This window comes from Eurypyga helias, unplaced genomic scaffold (genome assembly GCF_000690775.1).
Source record: "Eurypyga helias isolate BGI_N326 unplaced genomic scaffold, ASM69077v1 scaffold39643, whole genome shotgun sequence".
Lineage (NCBI taxonomy): Eukaryota > Metazoa > Chordata > Aves > Eurypygiformes > Eurypygidae > Eurypyga > Eurypyga helias.
In genome coordinates, this window is record NW_010243763.1 from 13,505 (window position 1) to 37,371 (window position 23,867).

The 23,867-nt window shown below is 42.1% G+C and overlaps 1 protein-coding gene across 4 annotated transcripts; it reads right to left on the bottom strand.

Annotated features, from left to right (window-relative positions):
- Nucleotides 1-819: 819 nt before the first annotated feature.
- On the bottom strand, nt 820-20,109 carry HSPA4L (heat shock 70kDa protein 4-like). 4 transcript variants are annotated; one of them, XM_010149542.1, is made up of 19 exons: nt 20,058-20,108; nt 18,769-18,909; nt 17,180-17,302; nt 15,873-15,972; nt 14,004-14,137; nt 12,834-13,078; nt 12,671-12,747; nt 11,364-11,515; nt 10,760-10,866; nt 10,218-10,351; nt 8,737-8,939; nt 7,368-7,415; nt 6,151-6,252; nt 5,505-5,642; nt 4,490-4,615; nt 3,427-3,534; nt 2,667-2,786; nt 1,954-2,115; nt 820-1,512 (listed from the first exon to the last, which is right to left on the bottom strand). In XM_010149542.1, exons 2-19 carry the CDS (start codon nt 18,793-18,795, stop codon nt 1,318-1,320), a joined length of 2,301 nt encoding a protein of 766 aa, XP_010147844.1. In that variant the 5' UTR covers nt 18,796-18,909; nt 20,058-20,108; the 3' UTR covers nt 820-1,317. The 4 variants fall into 4 exon arrangements, with proteins under 4 accessions (XP_010147844.1, XP_010147843.1, XP_010147845.1 ...); XM_010149541.1 differs by lacking the exon at nt 7,368-7,415 and having other exon boundaries at nt 20,058-20,109; XM_010149543.1 differs by lacking the exon at nt 7,368-7,415 and having other exon boundaries at nt 5,505-5,629; nt 6,147-6,252.
- Nucleotides 20,110-23,867: the final 3,758 nt, after the last annotated feature.

Here is a 23,867-nt window from a genome sequence, read left to right on the forward strand (position 1 = left end):
ATTTTGTGGTTCACTCGCCTTTGCCAAGCAGCCCATTTCTGTTCTGGTAACAGAAAAGTCATGTGAAGTCAAGAGAAAAGCCACTCGCTCCAGCAAGCGCTACAGCACCGCAGTGACCGACGGCAGCACGAAGAGCATACAAACACACGTTGGACCCTGACAATGTGCAAGATGCATCGAAGAAAACTGACTCAGCTGTGTAACACATGACACTTCCATTAGGTCAATGAAACAACCCAAGATAACTGAAAGCTACGCAAGTTCATCAAGTAGACCATCTCTGGGCTAACCATATCCACCTTGTAAGCTCTTTTGTTTAGATCCTTGACCACAGGTTTATGTGCCGAGTACCAAGGCTTAAATGAGCTCTTGGTGCTTCTTTTGAGTTTGCAAAGAGCAGGTAAGCAACCTCCGAACCAGGGTGCTCGTACCCAGCCCACACAGTGCAGTCCCTGCTGTTCCTCCTCCCCAGCACAAGATGCGATCGAGGCGCAGATGTCATTCAAAACAAAAGAGGTGGAAATAGTAGTGTGCAGAAAGACATTTTCAAGGGACAGCTAGGCAAAAGCCCTTGTGTATTCTACCCTTTCATACTATCAGCAGCAGCACCATCCTACATGAAGTGCAGTACGCTATGTACAGCAGTGTGCACCAAGACCCCTCCCTCATTTCAGCGCTCGGCTGAGCCATTACGCTAGCATTTCCGTAACGAAGACTGTTAGTGGCATGGGAATCTGAAAGACGTTGAAGCTTGTATTACTCAGGTTACATGAAGACCGTACAATTCTCATGGTACATCAACAAGATGGATTGGTATGACAACTAACCTCTATTTTAATATTTAAATTATAACAATACAATAACTAGAAAAGGTCAGTGCTTCAAAGTGACGTGTTTTGTCACTTCAATTCCAATATTTTTTCCAAAATAAAGATGCAGTTAGATCTACATTGAGCATCAGTAGTGCAATACAGTATCCTTTCCTGAATAAAGGAGCTGAGGTTTATCCACAATAAAAGCTTTAAATAAGGTAGATTGTTGCCATTTATATATCAATTCTGTACGTTTGATATAAAATATATTGGGTAAGCTTCAACTGACTTGTACAATCTACATTTGGCTAAAGCTCCACATAAGCAGCATCAGTGGAAATGAACATCAGAGGTGTACTTAATAGAAAACACTTTCAGAACCACTCAACAACAAATGACGGAAGGTTGGCTAAGAGTAACTGAACATCTGACGTGTGTACCAGACAAAAAGAATGGACCCTGTGGTTACTTGCACTATTTTAATTCAGTGAAAGAAATGCAAGATTTAGTCCACTTCCATTTCTCCAGGTGGTTTGGTCTGCTGGGAATTGTCCTTTGCTGGTTCGGGTTTTGTTTCAGTACCGCTCTGTCCATTCACTGGTCCATTGTGCTCACCATTAGCTTTTGGCTGCCCATCGCTGGGAGGTTCTATCTTCGGTTTAGGCTTGTACAGAATGGGGTTACAGAAGCTATCCAATTCCTAGTTGTAACAGAAGCGAGAGCAAGTTCATTTGCTGGCACAGTAACTGCATTCAACTACAAGGTCTCAAGTCTGTTTCTAGGTTCATAATGACCTGCAATTTGTTTTTCCAGGACTAGGCTTTTGATTCTATGAAGCCTAGAAACTTAAAATACAACCTTTTGCTAAGTAAAGCACTTCCGATCTGTTAAAAGCCTGCATGCCTGTTTTACAGCACCAGGCTTGCTAGAACTCCAGATTATTTTCAAAAGGCTTAGGCAGAGGCACTGCTGTAAATCCAAGGGCCAGAATGGGAGATCAATAAAACTGCTGCTCCCTCTGCACAGATCCTTTCACAGCTTTAACATCTCTGCAGGTGGAACTTTCGAGCTCAACACAAAGGCCAAAATCTTGTTAAAGGAAAACTTACCAGAATGCAACAACGTTTTTTTTTTTCTTTACCTTAGATTTTGTCACTATTTCTGCCACTTTGACAACTGGATCCTGAGTTAGACTTAGTTTGTTCTGGGCGTTCATTTTGCTGTTCAACCAATTCATAGCCTCACTGATGTATTTTTCAACTTTTTCCATCTCTACAGGATCTAGGTGATCGTACTTTTCATCCTAAGAGAGAGGTATTTATACTGTCGATTAATACATGTGTCTCACCCAATTAAGAATTTCACAGACACTCAATAAAATAGGACAACGTTGCTACAACCTGGTAGAAATAGTATTTAACGAGTGTTTAATACGAAGGATGACTGTGGAATGAGACAGACAGGACACTGTTGACATCTGAAATGTTGATCCTAAGTGCACACTGCTGGAGCACAGCTTAGCAATGAAGTCGCAAGGAAAGACAAACACCTGAGATTTATTGTAGTTTGACTAACCCCAACAGACCATCCTGTAAGTTACAGGAACAATGGTAACAGCCATAACTGAAGACATCCATTTCAAGTGGTACAAGACACCATAAAAACCATGACTACATTTAATTTATGTTCTCATGAAGAAACCCATTTTTGCTAGCAACTGCTAGTGGAACAGAAGCACAAGAGCCATTTTAAAGCAGCCTAACAGGTAACCCCAGAGGGTTTCTTTAACACAAACGAACTCTATGGCCAAGCACACACCCACAATAGTTCACTCCCTAAATAATTTGCTTCTACCTTATTTTTGTAGGCTTCCACTGCTTTCATAAGAAGCTGAATCTTCTTTCCCAGTTCATTTAAAACTTTTGGTCTTTCTTCATGTTCCATGTACCGCTCCTGAATGGGCTGTCCAAATTTCTGGAAACACAAACACAGAGATCTTAAAAGTAGGTTCACTTTCGTTTGGTGGCATGGGAAGGCTGGCTGCCTTGAATCCCTTTTCTCACCCATTTAAGAGCTTAATCTTTGCGTTTTGCTTTAGTGCAACAAAAACAAGCCCAGAAGTTCAAACACAGGAATAATGCCTGTTCTTAGCAGGCTTAGTAGTTTGCTATCGTTTTCAACATAGCATTTGGAAGGGAAGACAGGATTTACAGAGACGGTTTAGCGTCAAAGTAGTGAAGATTAAAACTTCCAGTTTTATCCATTGCCTGTTTTTTTCCTTCTCCTGAATACTGGTATCCAGGCAAGAAGGCAGCTGCCAGGACCTACACTTCTGTTTCCATCAGTTACGCCCCCGCAGAGGAAACACAACTTGAGAGAAAACGGCTGGAGCCCAAGAGCTAGAGACATAGTTCTAAATATTATGTTCACTTCCCAACTAAACTACATCCAGATACAACCTGGATGCCTGTACTTCAGATCTACCAAACCCACATACGGGCACACCCCCTCCCGCCTTTCAAAAGCTTTGCTTATGTAGCCATAGGTATTCATGTAAATGCTCTCACCCCCCAACACACACAGAGTTTCTCTAGAAAGCAACATAAAGCCTTACTCTTAACTCCTGAAGCTTATCCATGTATACTTGTTTTGGCTGGTCCTCTCCATCTTCATAAAGCCAGTTTTCTGTGTCCTCCAACATCAAAGTCAGCTTGTTTGAATCCTATGACCAACGTTCGAGATACTCTAGTTCAGAGGGGAGCACGACAAACGAGACCTCTCCCCCCAGCACATGACGAATCCCCCCTACTCAGAAGGGCTTCCTCAGTTTAGAATATTCCGTGACAGTGAAGCAAAATTGAAGTTAACAGACTTCAAAGCCAAGATTTCACAAATGGTAAGAAGCAGGACAGCCCAACTAATATGATTTGCAGGTATTCACAGGAGTTCAACACCTTCAGGATTGGCTTTGTAAGAAAGCACATGCATCTCAACCTTCTTGTATATTATCTTTACATGGCAAGCTCTGCTTCTCAGATTCTCTGACAGCAGGATGGAAGCACAGACAAATTTGGACAACTATAGACACATCTGAAATTGTTTTACTTGGACTGCACTGGCTATAAACAAAGATTTTACCTTTAATTATTCAGAAATAAAGATCTATCCCTGTAACTTATGTAAGAGTTGGTACTGGAATTGGCACAGGAGAGACAGCCCCACACCCCTGAGTTTATATGGAAAGCACGTCTGTACTGCGTTGCTAGGCTGATGACCAAGTGATCCAGAGAGCAGACTTTAAAACTGCTGCTGGACGTGCCTTGTTCCAACAGCTGGTTTCTCGTGTACCAGCCACTTTTATTTAGATGTCTTATAAGGATTTCTCAAACAGCCAAGCATTCTTTCAATAGCCCTTTTGCAGAAGGCCAGTGTACAGATTTCATCATCACCTTTACTTGGATTTTTAAGGGGGGAAAAGAATCATGTTTCTTATGAAGTTAATGTTTCTTATCAAGTTAATGAAATCAGACAATAAACCACTTCACTTCTGTGTAGCTGATCCACTAAATATTCCGAAACAAGTCCGAGAGACCCCTACAGCCTCCACATAACCCACACTCGAAACCTGAAAATGCAGAGGAATTTTTTCCAGCAGCTAAAACAGAGGCAAGTCTTACTTCTTCAGTGATGAACTTCTCAAAGACTCCACACAGTTTGTCTCTGAAGTCGTACACATATTCTTCAACAGCATTCTTAGCATCGTTTCTTTCTTTCTCAAGCTTGTCTTGCATCATCATCTTCCCCTAGGGTGGGGAAAAGTTCTTTTAAAACTAAAAGCATTTCCAGAGTTAAACTTAATGATTACTCTCTTGCAACTGTACCAGAGTACTCTGCAGGAGCCTGCTAATTCACAATTACTGATTAATATTTTCACCTTCATCTAAGTCATCTTCACTGCACGCACAACTGGAATGGGGGAAAAAAGGAGTTCCTTTTTGGAAGCTGTCTGGCAAGTGCTTCAACACCAACAGATCAGGTATCAATTATCAGCTGACCACCACAGACAGGACTAGAAGACAAGCCTTGACTCTGGTTTGGAAGTCACTAGGAATCTTTCTGCCCTACAAAAATTACTTCTAGTTCAGTCTTCAGACTGACCATCATTCCGAGAAGAGCTTGTGCTGGTGGGATCCTCACAGACGCAGTACTAGAGTTCAGAAAAGATCCTCTGAAAGGCTTTTTTTTTTTTTTCCCCAAGTTGTAATACTTCCCTGCTGATGTAGGATTTGAAGGGCAAAGAAGTGATGTAACTAAGGACATGGCTTCTGTAAAGCACCAAAACCCCATGCAAATGCCACTCCCGACCAGCATCAGGACAGCCCGTAAGAACTGGCATTCCCGTAACACACGTGCAGCCTTCACTGGCAATCCCAGCCACATCCTGCCGCGGAACAGTTGATGCTTTGGGCAACGACAGGCCAGTAGGTCAAACTCAAGACATCTGGGGAGTTAAGCCTAGTGAAACTGCTTTCTCCAGAAAACCCAACCAAACCAAAACCAAACGCCCCCTACAATTAAGGGCAACACCCCAAGGAATTCTAAATTAGGTAATACGTTTATGGCTGCAAATACTTTCTGGATAATTACTTACAGCAACATTAATTTGAGTGCTGATCCATTTACGCTGCTTACCTCATTTTCTATGTAGCAATTGATAAGATCTTGTCCCAGTTGCCTATAGAGGCTTGCCTGGATAGGTAGGTCAATACTCTTAACTTTTGCTTTAGCCTTTGGCTGGGCTGGATGATCTTGCTTGTCTCCAGAAACAGCCTATGAAGAGATTCACACTATTTAACTTCAAAGAATTGAAATATTACTACATTTACGCTCAAAAGAGACACTTTTTTGTGAATTAAACTCATAGGACAGCTACAAATCAATCATATGTAAATCAAGCACCTAATTGTTCCTCTGTTATTCAGAATCATTACTACTTCAGTCTTGAGCCAAACTGGTGGAACATCATTTCTTTAACTATAGTGTGAAGAGCTGTTGAGAAAACTTGTTCAAAACCTGCATATTCTTCTCATAATGTTTCCCAAGTTTTCCGAGATGCCCTCCTCACTATAAACTACGTTAACAGAAACTCACATCAATGTCTTAACCACATACCCTGTTGAAAATGGAAGATTCCCAACTTAACTGTTCCAACGCGGCTGTAGTCCTCCAGACACAGCCCCACGTTTGCAACGAGAACAATTAAGGACTTGGGCATTACGGGGCAGAACAAGCTTAAGGGAAGCAACAACACATTTCCTTATCAATACTGAATACAAACTTTTGTTTCGGTTCCTGCATTTTCGGTTTCCTCATCTGCTTGGTTCTGTTGTTCAGTTTGACTTTTCGGAATACCTTCATCCTGATCAACCTGCATTTTATCCTAGAAAAAGAGTTACAGAACTGAAGGCAAAGGTTTTCTGTACAATTTAAGACTGATGTCAATTACAGCAGATCAGATACTATAAAGATTTATCAACCTTTAGAATTTTTGATTCACAGTGTTGAAACAGGCATTGATACAGTACTTGTATTCAAATCTTTCTCAAATTAAATGGAAATACTGTTCTGCCCATCCCCCTTGAAATAATTACGATGTTGCCATCTGTGTCCTGTTAAAAGAATTACATTAAGCCCTGTGAGTACTCCCTTCATTTTAAGTTAGTAACAAATACATATAAAATGTGAGGAAGATTCTAGAAACACACGACTAACACAGGCAATAACAATAGGTTCTCTATGGAACAGCCAGAACTTTGACCTCTCATCATTTTTCACCTACAACTTGAAAGTTTGCAATCCAAAGTAGAAGCGATTTAGCCATCGTCATTGTTACCTGTGTGTGTTTCACAGGACCACAAAAATTAGTTTCTGTAGTAGCCTCTTAGAGCACATTACCAGCTGTCTTCCCTCCCTGCCACTCGAAATTAATAGTTTCACTGCAATTTATTTCTAGTTCACCTATGCCTTATTCTAAATTTAAGAACTTTCAAGGCATCACTAATTACTAGCACTGATGACTTGATACAATTCCCTGGGTCATCACTGCAAGGTAAGTCTGAATTTTTCAGGATGACCCCAATACCTGGACAGCCAAAGCATCAACAAACAGCAAGATGTAGCAGAAGTCTGAAAGGTCTAAAATGACTTCCGTTACAAGGAATTAAGATTCCTGGACTCACAAACTACATATGCACGTAAAATAATTTACTGTTAGTTCTGTGAAATGCAAGAAGTTACTTAAGGATTTCCAACTCTAGAACAGGTGCATATGTTGCAGTTTATCTACATCAATTGATTCAGCAAATTTTTTCATCAAAAAGTTGAAAACGGAAAGCTACTTCAACACAAATTTAAGTTTTGTCACTTCAGAATAGGAAGAAAAAGCCTTATTTACTGTTCTTACTGTTCACACAGAAAAGGCAACAACTGGAAGGTACTGCCTTGCCTACACAGAGAAGCTAGAGGGGGAAAATAAGACACACATACACCACAAACCTCCTCCTCAGAGTCGAGGGTATCATCCTCAGTAATGGAAGGTAATTGCTGACAGGCACCATTGTAAAACAGAAGAGGCGTTAGATGAAAGGCATAGCACAGACTGAAAGCCTGAGGATGGAAGCGGTTACTCTCGAGGTAAGACGGCATACTTGTCCGAGTCACCTCCGCATACAGCACGCCTGTTACACGGAATGCCTGCTAGGGCGCTTGCAACTGCTCTGCCCTGGTACGCAAACGTCAGGCAGAGCACTTGTCCACAAGGAACTGCATCACGTCTGACACCTCAACTATGCTCACATTCCTGGAAAGCAGTGTAACGTTGAAGGAGTTGCTTATATGAATTATGTAATTCCAACTAAGTAACCACTTGCTCCAATTCCTGTAGCATACTCAACTAAAGCAGGAAAAGCTAAGGACAAGATTTAAAAGATAAGGAGAGGAAACGCATTCCCTCCTTCCTCTAATTAAAGCTGCCAAGTGTTTGCTTTCCACCCAGCCTCACTGTCTATGGAACCCTCCCGCAGTATGCCTGGACAGCCTGCGAGACCCATTGCTCCGCAAGTTCAGAAACACACCAGCTCCTGCTTCCCGCTCCTTTATCCTCTTTTTCTCTAGGCTATCATCTCTCTCCCCTGCAAGCTGGAACATAACTAAAACCCCAAGCTACAAAGAAAGGCTGCCGAGGCCACTGCTGCTGTACCGTTCCCAGCTGCAAGACACTTCCTGGCACCCCGTCCTCAACTCTACAGTGCCAAATGCAACGGCTGCACCTTGCTACTCTCAGCACGCAGCACACTACCAGGAGAACTGATGCTCCTTTTGCACTAGGATAAGAGAACAGTTTTGTTAATTTCTCAGTATTAATGACAAAACTGTTGCACGTTTATTTCCAGTAATTTTCCCCTATGGGCTTACAAGCCCATTTTTAACAACTGCCAGTACTGAAGTACGTAAAGAAGTGTCCTTAGTGAAAAAAGGTTTGAGGAACATGTTCTCCATATATAAAGAAATACTGTATTTTTTTACTCTATAAGTAGCACTGGAGGAAAAACAACCTTCAGAGTTCATTTGTCAGCAATGATTAAATATGCTGCCGTTTGATAGCAAGGCTTGGTAAGGCCAAGACTAGTAGAGAAACAGTAAAGAACAATGAAAAAAGTACTTCTCTTCAGAATCTGGTTTTATGTTCTTTTTTGCTTAGTGCCCAGTCATCAGTACTTCAATAAGTGTGTTACATAACTGCAGAAATACTTTAAGGGTGGAGAAGTAGTAACTGTCAAAAGCGACACACTACGATTTCATCTCTAATTATCGGCTCTTCTGTCAGAATTACGAGGGGTGTAGATATATTTACAGGTTTACATACCAGGTCATCACCTCTGCCTTGGTTCTTACTTGATGATTCAGTGTCCATGGGTGTGTCGCTGTGATCTCCCTCTATGTTCTGCTTCTCTATTATAGAAGCATTAGCCACGCTGAAAAGGCCATGAATATTGACGCGCACTTTAACCTTCACTTTGGAATTGTCACCATCGTGTTGGGGACCAACATTCTGAATAGTGAAACGCCCTTGAAAAAAACAAAAGATGGTTAACTTGTTCTAAAAAACAGTGGAAGAAAAAAGGAAATAAAATAGATTACTTGAAGGGTGTTTATTTAAGTAACAACTTCACATAACAAACTACTTGGAAACTTCCTACTTGGTTGTCAGTTCTCCAGTGTACGCTGCAGCTAGGTAAACTAAAACCTGTTTCACCAATTATGAGTTAACTGATAAAGCAAAACCATCTTCTTAATAATCTGTATTTAATGTCAAAGTAAGAGTTAATTAGGTGTTCTACTTGTCTGTTGCCTTCTCTAACCATCACACTAGATAACTACTCCGATTCTTCTCGAATCCTTTCTTTCATCCACACTAACTCAAACTTTGCACTGAAAAATGAAATGTTAACAGAGAGAAAAGATCCCATTTGAATTTTGTAACATGGATGTACTACACATAGTGGAGAATCAACAGTTCTTATCAAGGCTTCTGGAAGCAGTGAGGTCAATACCTCATTTTGCAACTTGCTGGTAATTTGAGCGGAATTTGAGCAGACCATGCGCATGTAAAGGAGAATATTCTTTCCTACAGGCAACAGACTCCTGCACAGACCGCTGAAGAGGCAGCACCAAGTTTATGTCTGATTCCTAAATCGGTAAATAAAATTGTGCCTTAAAGACCCTGAGGAGTCTACTACTAACTCTAAGTCAGGTAGTATTAGCTACCAGGAAACCTACTCATACTATCAAATACCTTAAGACTACTACAGATGCCTCAGTTCAGGAAATGCCCATTTTCCATGTTCTCAGGTTAACAGAAAGAGACATCACAGACTCCTGTCTGGACCGATAACTATCTAGTGCTCACAAGTCCTTGGACATGATTTCTCTGAAAAATCCAGGCTGGCAGGCACATAAGATCCTTATTCATTTTACAGAGGTGCAAAGAACCACACAACAGAGCACTACAGCCTTTGTGCTTCCTTTTATTTTTTTTTTAAAAGCATTCAGAAGCAGTGAAGGCAGATACAAAGAAGGAAGTAATGTTTTGTTTCAGTGGTGTTTTTTTTGTTTGTTTGGTTTTTTTTTTTTTTTTTTTTAGGGACTGCAAAAAGAAGATGGCAATACTAACAGATGATCACTGCATCTTAATTCAGCAGAATGTGCTGAGCCTTTCTGAAGAACCTAAACTTGTCCACAACCTCGGAAATATCGAGGTAAGACAGCTTAAAAAAAAGCAGAACCACATTCCCCATTATCAACAGGAGTTGGGTATGGGTTTTTTTTTGACTCACATGCCCTTACCTATTCTGGAATCAGGATAAGGCACTTCGTGTGGATGGGTATAGTAAGCCTCCAGGTCAAAAGGCTCTTTCTTGTGAAAAGTAATTACTTTTGAGAACGGAGCAGCATGGTTCTTACTGAAGACTTCACACTCCCTAAAGCAGTCAAATATTAAGTGAGGTTAAACCACTGGGCATAACAGAATGGGTAATTAAATCCAGGCATGTTAATGATCAGCAGCCATGCTAACCAGGCGGCTAAATAATTTAAAGTCAGTTTATGTAAGAGTTGCAGGTTGAGGCCTGTAGGTCTCAAGGCTGAACTGTGCGTTCTAGGTCACACTTCTCCAAAATGATGCAACTTCAAGTGAACATTTTCTCATTAAATATATTTCCAATTATTAAGCAGTAATCGTAAATTGAGAGGTGTAACGCAAAAAACCCCCACCAAACCTCTTCAAGTGGATGACAGATTCAAAGTTCAAGGCCTGGTCTTTCCCACAGCTCAACATTTTTCGTTATATACACAAACACACACTTTCTAGTAGGCACCGTACAACCTACCCTGTTCCTTCTTCATAAGATGATTTCCACCTCAGCGTTACTGAATAAGGAACAACATCCGTGATGGAAAATTCACGCACTTTAAAAGCTGGGGAAAGAATTGCACACTAGAAAACAAAGACCAAAATTTTATTACATCCACACAGTCAAATAAATGTCAGGTACAAAAATTAATACTCAAGCACAAAAAGATCACAATTCATACAGGTCACATGCATCTCCTTATCACACAATTTTTAACAGACACTTCCTATGCTTAGCAGAAAGTTAACTGAACTGAAAGACTTAAAAGTAACAGTAACAGATGCTGCTTCCCCAGTGACTGTCAGTGGAGACAGCCAATAAAGCGTCCAAGTGGCCACACAGACGCGCAACAGTGCCATTTGGGTCGTCACATTTAACAGGTCTCTAACAAGACCATCCTTCTAACATGACACAGCAGCAAACTACTGAATGCAATACCATCACTTCTGACATGGTCAGTGTCACCAACTGTGCTAAGACTCTACACCTGGTTTCAGCTGCAGTACCTTTTGGTTAGTTGTATTTCCTAAGTACATGATGTTGAAGAAGCAACACTGACGCGTAATTGCAATAACTATACCTGCAAGGCACAGCCTCTTGCAACAGCTTCATCAGCATTTAGCGTGGTGCTTATCTCCTTACAGAAAAAGTTAGAGATCTGTTCTTTCACCGCTGGAATTCTAGTAGCCCCCCCCACGATCTCTATACTGTAGATATCTTCACGCTGGAGTTCTAGAAAAGAGAGTACATGACCTTAAGTTATCATCAATATAGCAAAAACCTGTCTTTGGACAACCAAAAATAGAGACACGAGTTCTCTTATTATCTAGACATTGTGACAAGCACTGAATATATTCAATGGCCAACAAGGTCTTCACAATCAGATCTGTCACGTGTCCTATTCAAACTTTGTCCCTCCTGCAGACTGCAACGTTTCCTAATTACATAACCCTGGAAAATGCCAAAGCCAAGCATCAATGAGGACAGCTGTTCTTTACAACGCACTGTCCATGTGCGGGCCCTTTCTGGGGTGCACAAACCCAACTGGGCACAACTGGGTTTTCTTTGGCAGCCCTGCTCTACCGTACAATACCGCATCCCTCCCTGCAAACCAAGTATGCCTCAGTTTGTATGTGGTCTAATTTTGGTTGCCAATAAAGAAAAGCAGCACTTAAATAAAATTATATAATATTAGACTGTGCTTGCAGGGTAACTTTAAAATTCTGAATTCAAGAGATGTGCATAAAGCGATCTTTAACAACTGTCAGCCCTTGAATAGCTCTGATCAGCAGTTAGTCGGGTTCTTACTTCCTGTATTAGCTACCTAGCCAAGTCACAAGATAAGCAGAATTCTTAGTTGAAGATACTGGAATCAGGCATAAAACCTTTTCCTGTGATCGTCTAATTCTCTCCTTGATACTAAATTACGCAAAAAAAAGTGTTATTTGCACATGCTTCAGATAAGTTATTTTAAGAATATACTGCCAAATTGTCAGGTCAGTGAGGAGCTGTATGTATCACATATGGAACAGGCTGGCCAGACAGTTGCAGTCAAGAACAACAGTTTTTCCCATTGTGGTTTTAGTTTGGTTGCTTTATGGTTTTAGCTTAAATAATCTTTCAGAGCGCCAACCTTTTCCATTACACAGGGTGAATGAGGGTCAATAAACCAAGGTTGCAGAGTGTATGTGCTCTACATGAGGCAGGAATGGGGCCATGCATACATGACAAGCATATGAATGGAACTTACATTTAACTTTTCAGTACTTAGCTTTGCAATTCTAATAAATACAAAAATATATTAAAAACAATCATTAAAGAGATCTATGATAACTGGATTACTAGTTACTGTCTTGAACCAGAGTACCAAAGTTAACTCTTACTTACTAGCTTGATCCATGGCTGCTCTTAAAGGAGGTTCCACTCTGGACAGAAGGGCAGCACACAACTGCTCAAACTGAGCTCTGCAGGGAGAGGGAAAGCGTTTTGCATCATGAGACAGCTTAAAGACCACACCTGGCTGCACTTCAGTGACAACGATGCACGGTACCTGTTCATCTTACTGGAAACGTCAAGGTCATTCATGAAGCACTCAATGTTGAGGGGAAGGTCAGAAGCATTTGCACTCATAAGCTTCTTCAGTTTTTCACACTCCTGATACAATCGTAGCAGCGCTCGGGGATTCTCTTTTACATTCAGTTTGTATTTTGTCCTAAATTCTTCAGAGAAGTAGTCTACCAAAGCCTCATCAAAGTTCCTGCCACCTACGAAAGGGTCAAAAGTAGCAGCCAAGACCTGCACAGAGGTGACAGAACAAAGATGAAGAGTTATTAGACAATCCTTGTTTAGACAGAGCGATAACTTTTACACAGACATTAGTTTTATCAGTTAACACCTTTAAAAAACAGGTTTGATACAGGAATGTTGTCTTTGTGGTTTCCTCACCACCTTCCATGCAGTTGCCAGACAGAACTTAAAGACACCTCTCCTCAATTATTTAGTTTCTGCCCTTCCCAAAGAAAATACTGTCACTCCTACCATGCTATTTTCTACCACACTGCAGCCCCTACTCACTTTACCAGCTCACTGAGGACAAGGCAGGCTAGGGTAGCTATTTTGTCGTGCTATTACTAGTTCTGTGTCATTTACTCCAAACAGAAACACTCACTAGCATCTTGCTGAAGACTTCAGATGATTACATTTTGCTACCAAAGACATGTTTACAAAAGTATTCAGCCATCAGCAGCTCAGAGACCGAAGTGTCCGAACTGGCAAGTGAACACTGTTCAGTTTTAGTTCAAACCCCACTGAGGTCAGGTTTTGAACCGTCACGGACGGCAGAGAAAAACCCCATCATACAGCATTTCAGGGATTTCAAGAACTTCCCATAGTTGGTCAGTTGCACAAGTACAATGCTTATTGAGTCTACCAGAAAACACAAATATCTCAGTGATATACCGTGACACAAAAACCAGGCATTAAGCTTAATTGGCAAGCACTTGCCAAAACATGTTTTGGGATCTGTCATTCCTGCATTTTATAAACATTGCTTTTCTGAAACAGCCAAAAAGCAACACAAAGTTCTTGTATTCAGCATTCAAAAATGTTTGCTATGAACAATTTAGAAAAAAAAAAGTCTTTCCACCGAGCAGTATTTTGGTGATTTGGTTCAATTAAATACTTCAGGAATATGGGATTTTACTGTGTGATGTAAGATTACCTTCAGTTTTCCCTTGTTAAAAGCACAGATTGAAACCTGATACGCAGAATGCCCCATATCTACAAAGACCACATTTCTTGGCTTCTCTTCCAAGGCCGGCAGATCTTGCTTGTATATTCCATAGGCTAGTGCAACTGGAAAAAAACCCAACCCACAGCAGTTAAAGGAAAGCTGCATACAACTGTGAAGCACGCATTAAAAGCACTGCCAGAGGACAGACACTACTTATGTTCACTTTTTCTGAACACCCCCATCGCCGTGCTCAAACAGAACATAAAAGGTCAAAAGAGTCACAAGTTTTAAACTATTACGACTTGCCACGTTGTTTATTTTCATTTCTTACCCTTTAATTTATAGTTTTACTAGTAAATCACCTTGTGTTCATTCATATAATTAACACCTAAGTATTCTGTATAACCTAACATCTCTTTTCAAGAAGAACTGCACGCTGGGCATCTTCAAAGCATGATCTTAAATGGCAGTAGCATACGTGCCACCAGAAATTTAAATTTTTAGATCCAGGATTTACCAGATTGGTCATTTTTGCTTCTGTTAAAGTATTACCGTTCATACGTAAAGCAACTCATGTCTAAGGAAGTTAACATGCTGAAAACATTTTTCACTGTCAAGGGAGGGAACAGAGGTCAGGTGAAAGTTTAACACTGCTAAAGCAACCCTTTGTATTTCAGTTCTGCTTGTAGCCACATTAATACCGCAGTTTGGTAAATGACACAGATGAAGCCTTATGCCTACACCTCCCCTCTTAAATGCCTTGCCTACCGTCTCTCTTTCTGCTCAGCTTTGCAAAAAATTCAAGCATGCTCAAGAGAAAAAAAAAAGGTTTCAGAAGACTAGTTTACACCATTCTAACATTTCCATGCCAGCCTTCATTCGGAAAGTTGGTTGAGACTTCCTCAAAGCAGAGAGGATTTACATCAAGAAAAAAAAATTACTGGTTTGAACAGCTACAATCTTAGTTCCCATGAAGTGCAACCTATTTCTATGCTCTGCCCTAGGATGGACCAAAACCAGAAGAGGGCAGCACACAAATTACTTCACAGCCAATGCTACAACTGACAGGATTGCCACAAGTTCAAACTGTCATTATCCTGCAGACTTATGCTTAACTTTATTTGGCTATTTAATTCGTACAGTTCCAGTTGTTTCCAAATGTGATGAACAAGTCTGCTTTCAAGAAAAGCTCCATTAAAACGCAGTTTGCGTAGAAGCAGCTTTTAAAGCATACATATTAAGTAGTTAAAAATGAAAAAGCCTCTGGATTACACTTTAAGAATTTTCCCTTCAAATAAATATTAACTTGTAATAAAAAAAGTGTCCCTCTACTATTCCCATGAGGTTTGGTTTTACTCCAACACCCCCATCTTCCAGTAAGCTGCAAGGAAAGTCAGAAGACCCCACCACATACCTATGCTAAATCATGTGTTTCCTGTCATCTTTCAGACAGATGCAGGTCACATCCAATAATACTGCACTACACTATTATTTAATACAACAATTGAAAATTGAGGTCAGCTGCACAGCCCAGCTGGATCATTAAGAGATCCTGAAGCTAGCTCAGGCCTTCTCACTACAGCTGCTGTACTTCCAAGGTGCAGAGGTAAGCACAAAGACCAGCTTTTTCAGAAGTTTTCAAGCAAGCAAACCCAAACTCTCATTATGTCTCCTAAGTGCTCAACACCATCCCACCAAACTAGCTGCGGCGCTCCCAGTTTCCTAGCTGGATTGGGCAGTACTAGACCGGACAGCTTTTTTTCCCAAGCTCCTGAATGACAGGAGTATGTCATCAGCCTCACAGATTCAGCAGCCTGAATGGGTTTAAAAAAAAAAAAAAAAGTTGCTGTGCTTTACCTGCTGTAGTTTCGTTCATCAGCTTCAGACAATTTAATCCTGCAACCTGTGCAGCTGCCATTACAGATCTCCTCTCAGCATCAGTGAAGAAACTGGGTACCTGTTTCCAAAATATAATGACACGGGATATTAAGAAATATGGACTTTTTAATTTGAAGTCAGACTTACCCATTAAGCAACCCTACAAGTTTCAGTACCACAAGAAACAGTTGTAAGCTAACCACAGATTAATAAGGCACTCCGAAGTTAGATAATTCATTTTAGTGCATAATTTAATTAAAACTTCAAAATATGACAAAAATGAAAGGACGTCCAGAGTTGTTTTAAACAAAGATTTAAGCACCAAAAAACCACCATGAAAATCTTCCCTCAGATTCTTCTGAGTAATCCTTGATCTTAAAATCATTACCAGTTTCTGAAAACATTTGTGCAGCACGCAGTCAACACAATAAGCACTCACACACAGCCCTAAAGCAAGTGACTGCAGCAGCACTACAGTGGTGCCAGAAGTGAACTTTGTGCTACAGCGGAATCTGTACCCATTTTTCAGTTATCACCTCTACCACAGTGCCAGCTCACAGGGCGCTACCATGGAACCCGGCTCCACCAAAACCAGCCCACGCACAACCAGAGCCCGTTTAGGAACGGGCTGCCCAGTGAAAAGTTGCCACATTTCAACTTCAGTCAAGCTTAAGACACAGAACTACATCCACAGTTTACTTTGCTAGCTCCCGCTGCGGTGTATTGCCAAGGATCCTTGTTTGCGTGGGAGGTCTTCTCTGGAAGTGTCTTTGTAAACCATAAGGAAGCAAGGAAAAAGATCAGAGCAGGTTTTTAACACCTAGAGCACACAGTTTGCCAGTTCCCTGTCTCTGACAGAGAGGGGATAACCCCAATACTTCATGCCCAGACTTTTCACCAGAGCAAGTGGAAAGCAGACATAAGGACAGACATCTAGGACACGGTATCCTCTGGAACTGAGGAAGACATGCTTCCAGGCAGGACAGCTCCCATTTCTAACAGGAACTGCACTGATCAGGATTACTACAGTACAGCTGGAGTTAGCCAGTCTGGATCAGCTCAAGTGTGTTCTTTCTGAAAAGACACTTCTGATTTACCAAATCTTCCGTCTTCTCACACGTCATTACAGAAGTGTTATCATTTGAAAAATCTGTAATAAGGCCCATTTTTTGGGGGATGCAATTTCTATCCCTACCTCTCTCTTACCACTGCCCCATGGCATAAGTGCTATCAGCATACATAAAGCTACAGATAGAAATAATCGCAATAAATATATTACAACTCACTGAAATCACGCAGTCTGCCACTGGTTTCTTCAAAGCACATTCCGAAGTCTCTTTAAGTTTGGCCAGTAACATTCCTGTGATCTGTTCAATTGCAAACAGTCTCTCTTCATCTAGGTATCTCACCTGAAATAGAGAATTGCAATTCTATAATAAATGAACTCAACTTTGCTGTAAGATGTGTGACTTGGACAGTTTCTGCAGTTTTGAGCAATGAGACCCAAGTTTAACACCAGGCTCTGGACACAAATCACTCTCCATATCAATTCAGGCTATGGATGTGCACTACCCACCACAAATCCTAACAGTCCAGGGTAGGTGAGAAATGTTTTGTGGGAAACCTTAACACCTGCAGTAACTCCAGGGGCTATTCACAAAGCTACACTACTTTTGTGGTTGGTTGGGTTTTTTTTTAAAGGCAAGCACACACCTGAACAGCAAACACATAATGAAAACAATCACATTAGTCCTAACGTGAACTAAAGCGAGTTCTGGAGGAACTGCCAAGGAACATTTGCTTCCTGCAAAGGTCACTGGAGCATGAGGTGGGGAAGAGACAAACGAGGCAATTTAACAGTCCTGCCCTGCCGGGGAAACACATCTCAGTCCTCAGCCTTCATGTGAGGTTCTATGTCCTGAATTCCTGACAGACTGCTGTCTCTAGCCATCCCAAACGCTCCTGTGCTGGGAAACCCTGCAGGATGGGCAGCAGCTCTATTTACGCTAGCCGTTAGCATGGTACGAGCAGCCATACGGAAGAAAGGAAACTCACTCTGTGCACTGTAAAGCCCCGCCAGAAAGCAACTCAAAGTGCACTAAGTAAAGGTGATGGGTAGATTTGCCTCAGAAGTGCACTCAGCACCTTCTAGCATTTTAGTTTGGATAGGACACATTTGTAGACCGAAGGCAGGAAGCCTGAACTGTGAGTAGTTTTCACCCACTTAGTTTGGAAGTAACTTAAAAATAACTTGTTCAGGTTACATCTTCAGAGGGTCATTTCCCTGAAACTTGGTCTCTGTATATCTGCAACACCTGAACTCAGGTGAGATGAATAATCCTGCACTGGATACACATGTATTAGAAAGTAATCTAGTAAGGTAAGGTGAAAAGCTACCAACGTGACTAGAGAAAGCAATACAGTTGGTGAGAGACCTCAACAGACATCTGCTGCAGGGAAGAGAATATTCTTCATCTCGTGCTAACAGCACATTTATTATACAGTCAGTTTTAATGAAGGCGGATGAATCCAACTTAACCTTTTCTGGTGCTTCTTTGATAGCATGCCTGTATGGGAGACAATGCACTACTTCATTACTAGGAGACACGAGTACATAGTACAGAGCAAATACTCTAGTTCTTCCTGAACACATAAAGAAGTGAACGAATTGGAAGCAATGAGAAACACAGCAAAACTATGCCAAGGAAGGCTCTGTGAAAAACAAAAGGTATCATCGTACTGGTTATCACCTGACACGAGTAACAACATATTTATAGAGTTTTCTTAAGGGCAACGTAAGTCAGTTCAAGGAGGATGCAAAGTGACAACGGTCCGAAGCGCTAATCTCTACCAATAAAGATGCTCTGTAACTCACCTTAACTCCAACGAAGCCATTCGGCATCTTCTGAAGTTCATAGGGAAGTTTGGCCCGTTCAGCTTGTATGTACGGATCTTCAAACGCTCGGCCATGCAGCTTTTTGAAGCCATGCAATGTGTTTTTTACATTTGTGACAATCTATGGAAAAGATATTTTATTTTTAGTTACCCATAACATGCAAAATATAGAAGACTACCCAGAAAGGAACTTGTGTTGCGCTTAACACACATATCTAAGACCCATTTCAAGCCCCACACATTTACTAGAAAGCAAAGGGCTGGGGGACAGAAATTACTTAAGTACTTACTTCAAGGTCTGACTTTTAAGGAAAGAAAGGAGCAGAAGAAACAAATCCCAACAAACAAAATGCTTAAGCTATCAATATCAAAAGAAATTATGCCAGGGTAATCTTCCCCAAGATAAATGAGTCTAGTTTACTAGTCGAACTTAGCTGGGGAACGTACTGACAGGACACCTTCTCACCAGCGGAGTTTAGGGGCTCAGCTCAGATAACAAGTGCCAAGTTTCTCACCAAGAAAGTGATGCAGCCTCTGTGTGTCCTGACTGCTTGTGGCACTGCCATTGGGCTTTATTACCTTCATAGCCGCCAGCCACATTTCCCGTTACCTATACTCCATGCTAAGGGGAAGGAAGTCCTCAGCATGCTAACATGATGCACGGATGCAAAAAACGAGGGTAAGACCTGTTCTGCTTTGAATTTGTAGATTCACATCAGCTATTATGACTTTTTGCCTATTTTCCTTCCACGGGAAGGTCTTCCTAGGTTGCAAGTGAATTTACAGAGAATTAAGAGAAATTTTACTTCTGTTCAGAATTCCAAACTGAGACAGTAAATTACTAAAGATGCATTAATTTCATATTACAAGTAACAACCAGTATCTGTACCAAACTTCCATTGCTCAGCTTCAGTTTCAACTTTCCTACAACATAGGCATAGTATCCCTCCCAGCCCAATGGAGATTTAATTATGAACTCTATTCTTGCTGTCACGAATAAGGGGGGGAAAAAAGCTTTCAACAGGAAAGAAACAAGGTTTTGTTTCTTTCAATTTTTTTCCCTTAATGACAAATGATCCAGAAGTAGTGTTCTGACTTTGGTACAGGGAATACACTGCTGAAGCAGCGACTATCACCGTGACGTGTACACTCATTGCAGAATATTCACTTTACAACAGAAAACCACCACAATTTATTCATTACCTTTGTTCTCACAGTTCAAGAGAAGACAAGTCAGGCAAGTAATATGGGAGTTTTTGGTCTATTTACCTGGCTCTTTGCGGCATTCCCAATGGCCCGGGTCTTGGATCCTAAAGATATACATGCTCTAAGAAAAAACAAAGAAGAAAGAAATTCAGCTTTAAAAGAAAACATCGTAAAAATATTCGCATGGTACTTTAACACACCCACAAAAATTAAAGTATCAGAACATGAATGTGTTATTTAGCAGCATTATTGCGTGAAGCACTAGAACTTGCAGCGGAATTCTAGTTATTTTCTTCTTTGCAAATTAGTTTAGAAACTGCAATCAATCACAGCTGTTTCCATTTTAACAGCATTTAATGAATTCTTTAAAAGCTTGTACAGATCCTGTCATGAAGGAATAGTTACTTCTGGGTCACAGGTACTAACCAGAGCAGCCTGTGACATCCAGTTTAAGAACCTGAGCTTTAACAGCCAAGTTTTCTTGATTCAACAACCCTGAAGCCTGACAGAACCACATGCCCACTGTAACGCCACCAGCAACAATCATTCTAAGACAATAAAAAACATCCTACCTAAGCCCAAGGTAGCTGAACAGCCCAGTTCTACACGCTGTTGAGCACATCCCATCACTGAGGGCAGGCAAAAAAGGAGATGCCTTGGGAAAGGCTCCCAGCCACCAAGGGCTGGAGAAGCTCTAGAGCAGTCCACAGTCCCCTGCAGATGGCTTCTTCTCCAGCTACCCCCGAGCACTCGTCCCAGCCTCAGCTCCAGCAAAGGCTGCCCCAGGTCCCCAGCCACCTCACCACTGCCTTCAGACACTGGGGTTTTTTTGGAAGTTACTGTCGCCACACCTTCGCTTTACAGGTTCGAAGTAGAACTCTTTGCCCCAGAGGGAACTGACCCGGCTAAAACCATTCAGTAGTAAATAGCAGATACAACCCGGACTTCACACGGTTCAAGTTTAATTGCTTATGCATACAGGTCACTGTCGCAGATTGCTTCCTGCTCCCTCTCCACCATCACTACAATGAGGGCACTGTACGTCATTGGATAGTATTACCTAGCAACCTCCTCTGCCACACCACCACGCTGAACACGCAAAGCCTCCTACAGATTTCACTGCTGCAAACAGACAGTGCACTGCCCTACATTTCCAAATACGTAGTTCAGCTTCCACAAACAGCTTCTACGGCTTTTAGTGTCGCTGAATGCTACAGTTCCCAATTATTTTTGGTAATAATGAAGAAAAGTCAGACGAAGGAGCAATTTAGGAAGGGTGCAAATGCCTTACAAGACAATTTATTTCACAGGTAAAGACATGCTAATGCTATTATATCACACCTGTTCAGAGTAGGAGTTTGTTGACAGACAACACTACTTGCCCATAGCCCTGTGCAGAGGATGAAGCATCAACCCAAGAGCTGCTGAGCCCATCGCAGTTCCTGCCATGGTTTACTTCCATTACTCAGTCCCAGCACAAGGGGGTGGATGGTTTCTCTCTCCCTTGGCCGGTAAGCAGAGATGTCAGAAAATAAAACGTGCTCTCTTTGGCTCCAAAGACTTCAGCTGCACCTATGACAGCCCTCCAGGAAGCACACCTGCCATAAGGACACTGGTACAACAACCGAACCGTCTCCCTGTCACCCCCCTCAACCTGAAGCCACTCTGCGTGCTGCTCAAAAGCTCTTCGAAGGTAGCAGCTCTCTGCGCCAGAAGGACATTTCAGTCCTCTCCATGTGCTTTGTTCTGAAGAAGGTGCTATCCCATCATTTTAATTACAGTCTGTGATTACACTAATTACACGTGGTCTGAAAAAGAGTTACTAAAACAGTAGGAGCTATCGACAACCAACTGTCCTTCCACAAACCCACAGTGGTGAGGCACAGCACTTGAAAGGGCCATTTGCCAGGAGTTTAACACACCCAGCCCACTGGAAACTCGTACAGCAGACTTGCTGGAGCGCCCAGTCCAGAAAGAGCCGAGCCCAGTCCCATCCAAAGGGACGCTGAGGCCAAAAGCCCTATTGAAATGGATGGCTTCATGGCAGGGTCCTTTTCCTTTCTTTCTAAGATACCTGTGCTAAAGCTTTGGAGGTGACACACGTTTTACAAACACTAACAATCCCGTGCCGTAGGCTACGGGATGTAGGTTTTAGGCAAGCAATGTTAATAAAGGACCACCTGTATGTGTTAACAGCTAGGACACCGAATCTATGACTTCGGACTGCTGTATTAAATTACAGCAACACACACCTTCCCTAACTGCACGCTGGTTTTGTCTGCAGCACCGAAGCATGCCTACCCCAACACCCTGGCGTTCACAGCAATACTGCACTGGGAGCTTGCTGCGCCAATTAGCCCTGCCCAGAAAGAGCAATTAGGCCTGCAGAGCACAGCCAAGACTGCCCTATCTTTAGGGCCTCACCCAGTATTGTTACATGGCTTAATAACAACACACTGCACGTGGAAGTGTACCAGCTTGTCCGGAGTTGGCTCAAGTGGTTTTACACCGCACTGCACAGACACAACAAACATTAATGCTTCCTGTTTCTGGGATACCTCCCAAGTATCCAATCAATGTCAACTATTAGCTAACTAATAAGTTAGCTTCGCATCTAAATGACGTAAACACCTCTATAGGAGCATAGAAATAAAGCGTTCACTTACTGTGTTGCTATGTGTAATAAACAGAAGAGTTTTGATGATTTAGGGCTTAGAGCTGCCTACATCATCAAATCCTGTTTGAAGTAAGGCTTCGTTACTATGATAAACTTCCATAACAGTAACAAACCTGTTGTATCCTTCTATGTTACATTTTGGAGAAAGACAAGAAAAAAGCCAGGGGAAAAAAAGTACCATTTCAAGTGACATAACTACTGCTTTTCAGCATCTGTGCACTCCAGATGCCACCTTGCCAACTGTGCTTTGAACACCTTCCATAATCAAGGTCTTGCAAGTACAGTTGCTGGGATGTTAATGGGAGAAATATTAAATGAAGGGAAACCTGTGTGAAGCCTACCTGCAAAAAACACACTCCAAGAACAGCCAACAATTAGAAGCGCTCTTCATTGTAAGGGGGACAGAAAGTGCTGGTGCCCGGGGTTTCTTTGGGCAACAATTTCGGGGGTTTCCTTGCACAGAACTTGGAAAGTGCCAGAATTGCAGTTCTCAGAAAATGTGCACAAGGGTAACGCCTCCTTGAGAGTTAATGCGAAAACGATAGTTTTGTAACAGAATTCAAGGAGTGCTCCCTTTAATACAGACAGTATGCCTTTTAGCACTCAACTTCTTCGTATTAAAAAAAAACCAACTGCAACACTTTTCAGAAAGCAACCCAAAACTTAGATTTTTCCGAGACCAAGAAGTCAGCAGTGCTGAAGTTACCCCGGCCTCACCTCGCTGGAACAGCATTCTGCTGCTGGCTACGCGTTCCTTTTGTAAAAGGAAACAGCATCCAAGACGCGGTTTTTACCGGAATATTATACGAATTCCTGAATCCTCCTTGAAAATCATGCACAGATGGAGCCCTAGAAGTCTTAGACGTATCCCATAGAAACAGAAGAGGGAAATCTCCACCTACTCTTGCGTATCCCATCATCACGGCCGCTGCCCGCTGCCCCCCCTCCCCGTTCCCCGCAAGACCTCGGTATTCCGCGGCCGGCAGATGCGGAGCGGTGCAAGTACGAACAGGTCTGCGGGAACTCAGCGCGTCGCTTCCCTGTTTTCCCGGTGAATCAACGTCCTCCTCCCCAGCCTCGCCACCGCTCCATGGGAAAATCGTTAGTGGAAACCCTGGGAGCCCTGGCAGCCAGGGGCACGCGCTCCGCAGGACCCCTGCCCGGCGGAACCGAGGCGTTACTCGGACAGAACCCCC

Coding starts and splice junctions, on each gene's coding strand:
- HSPA4L (XM_010149542.1), bottom strand. CDS start 18,795: ATGCCGAATGGCTTCGTTGGAGTTAAG. Junction 14,138..15,872: donor GATGAACGAAACTACAGCAG/GTAAAGCACAGC, acceptor GTTTTTTTCCAG/TTGCACTAGCCTATGGAATA. Junction 10,352..10,759: donor TCTTATGAAGAAGGAACAGG/GTAGGTTGTACG, acceptor TGACTGCTTTAG/GGAGTGTGAAGTCTTCAGTA.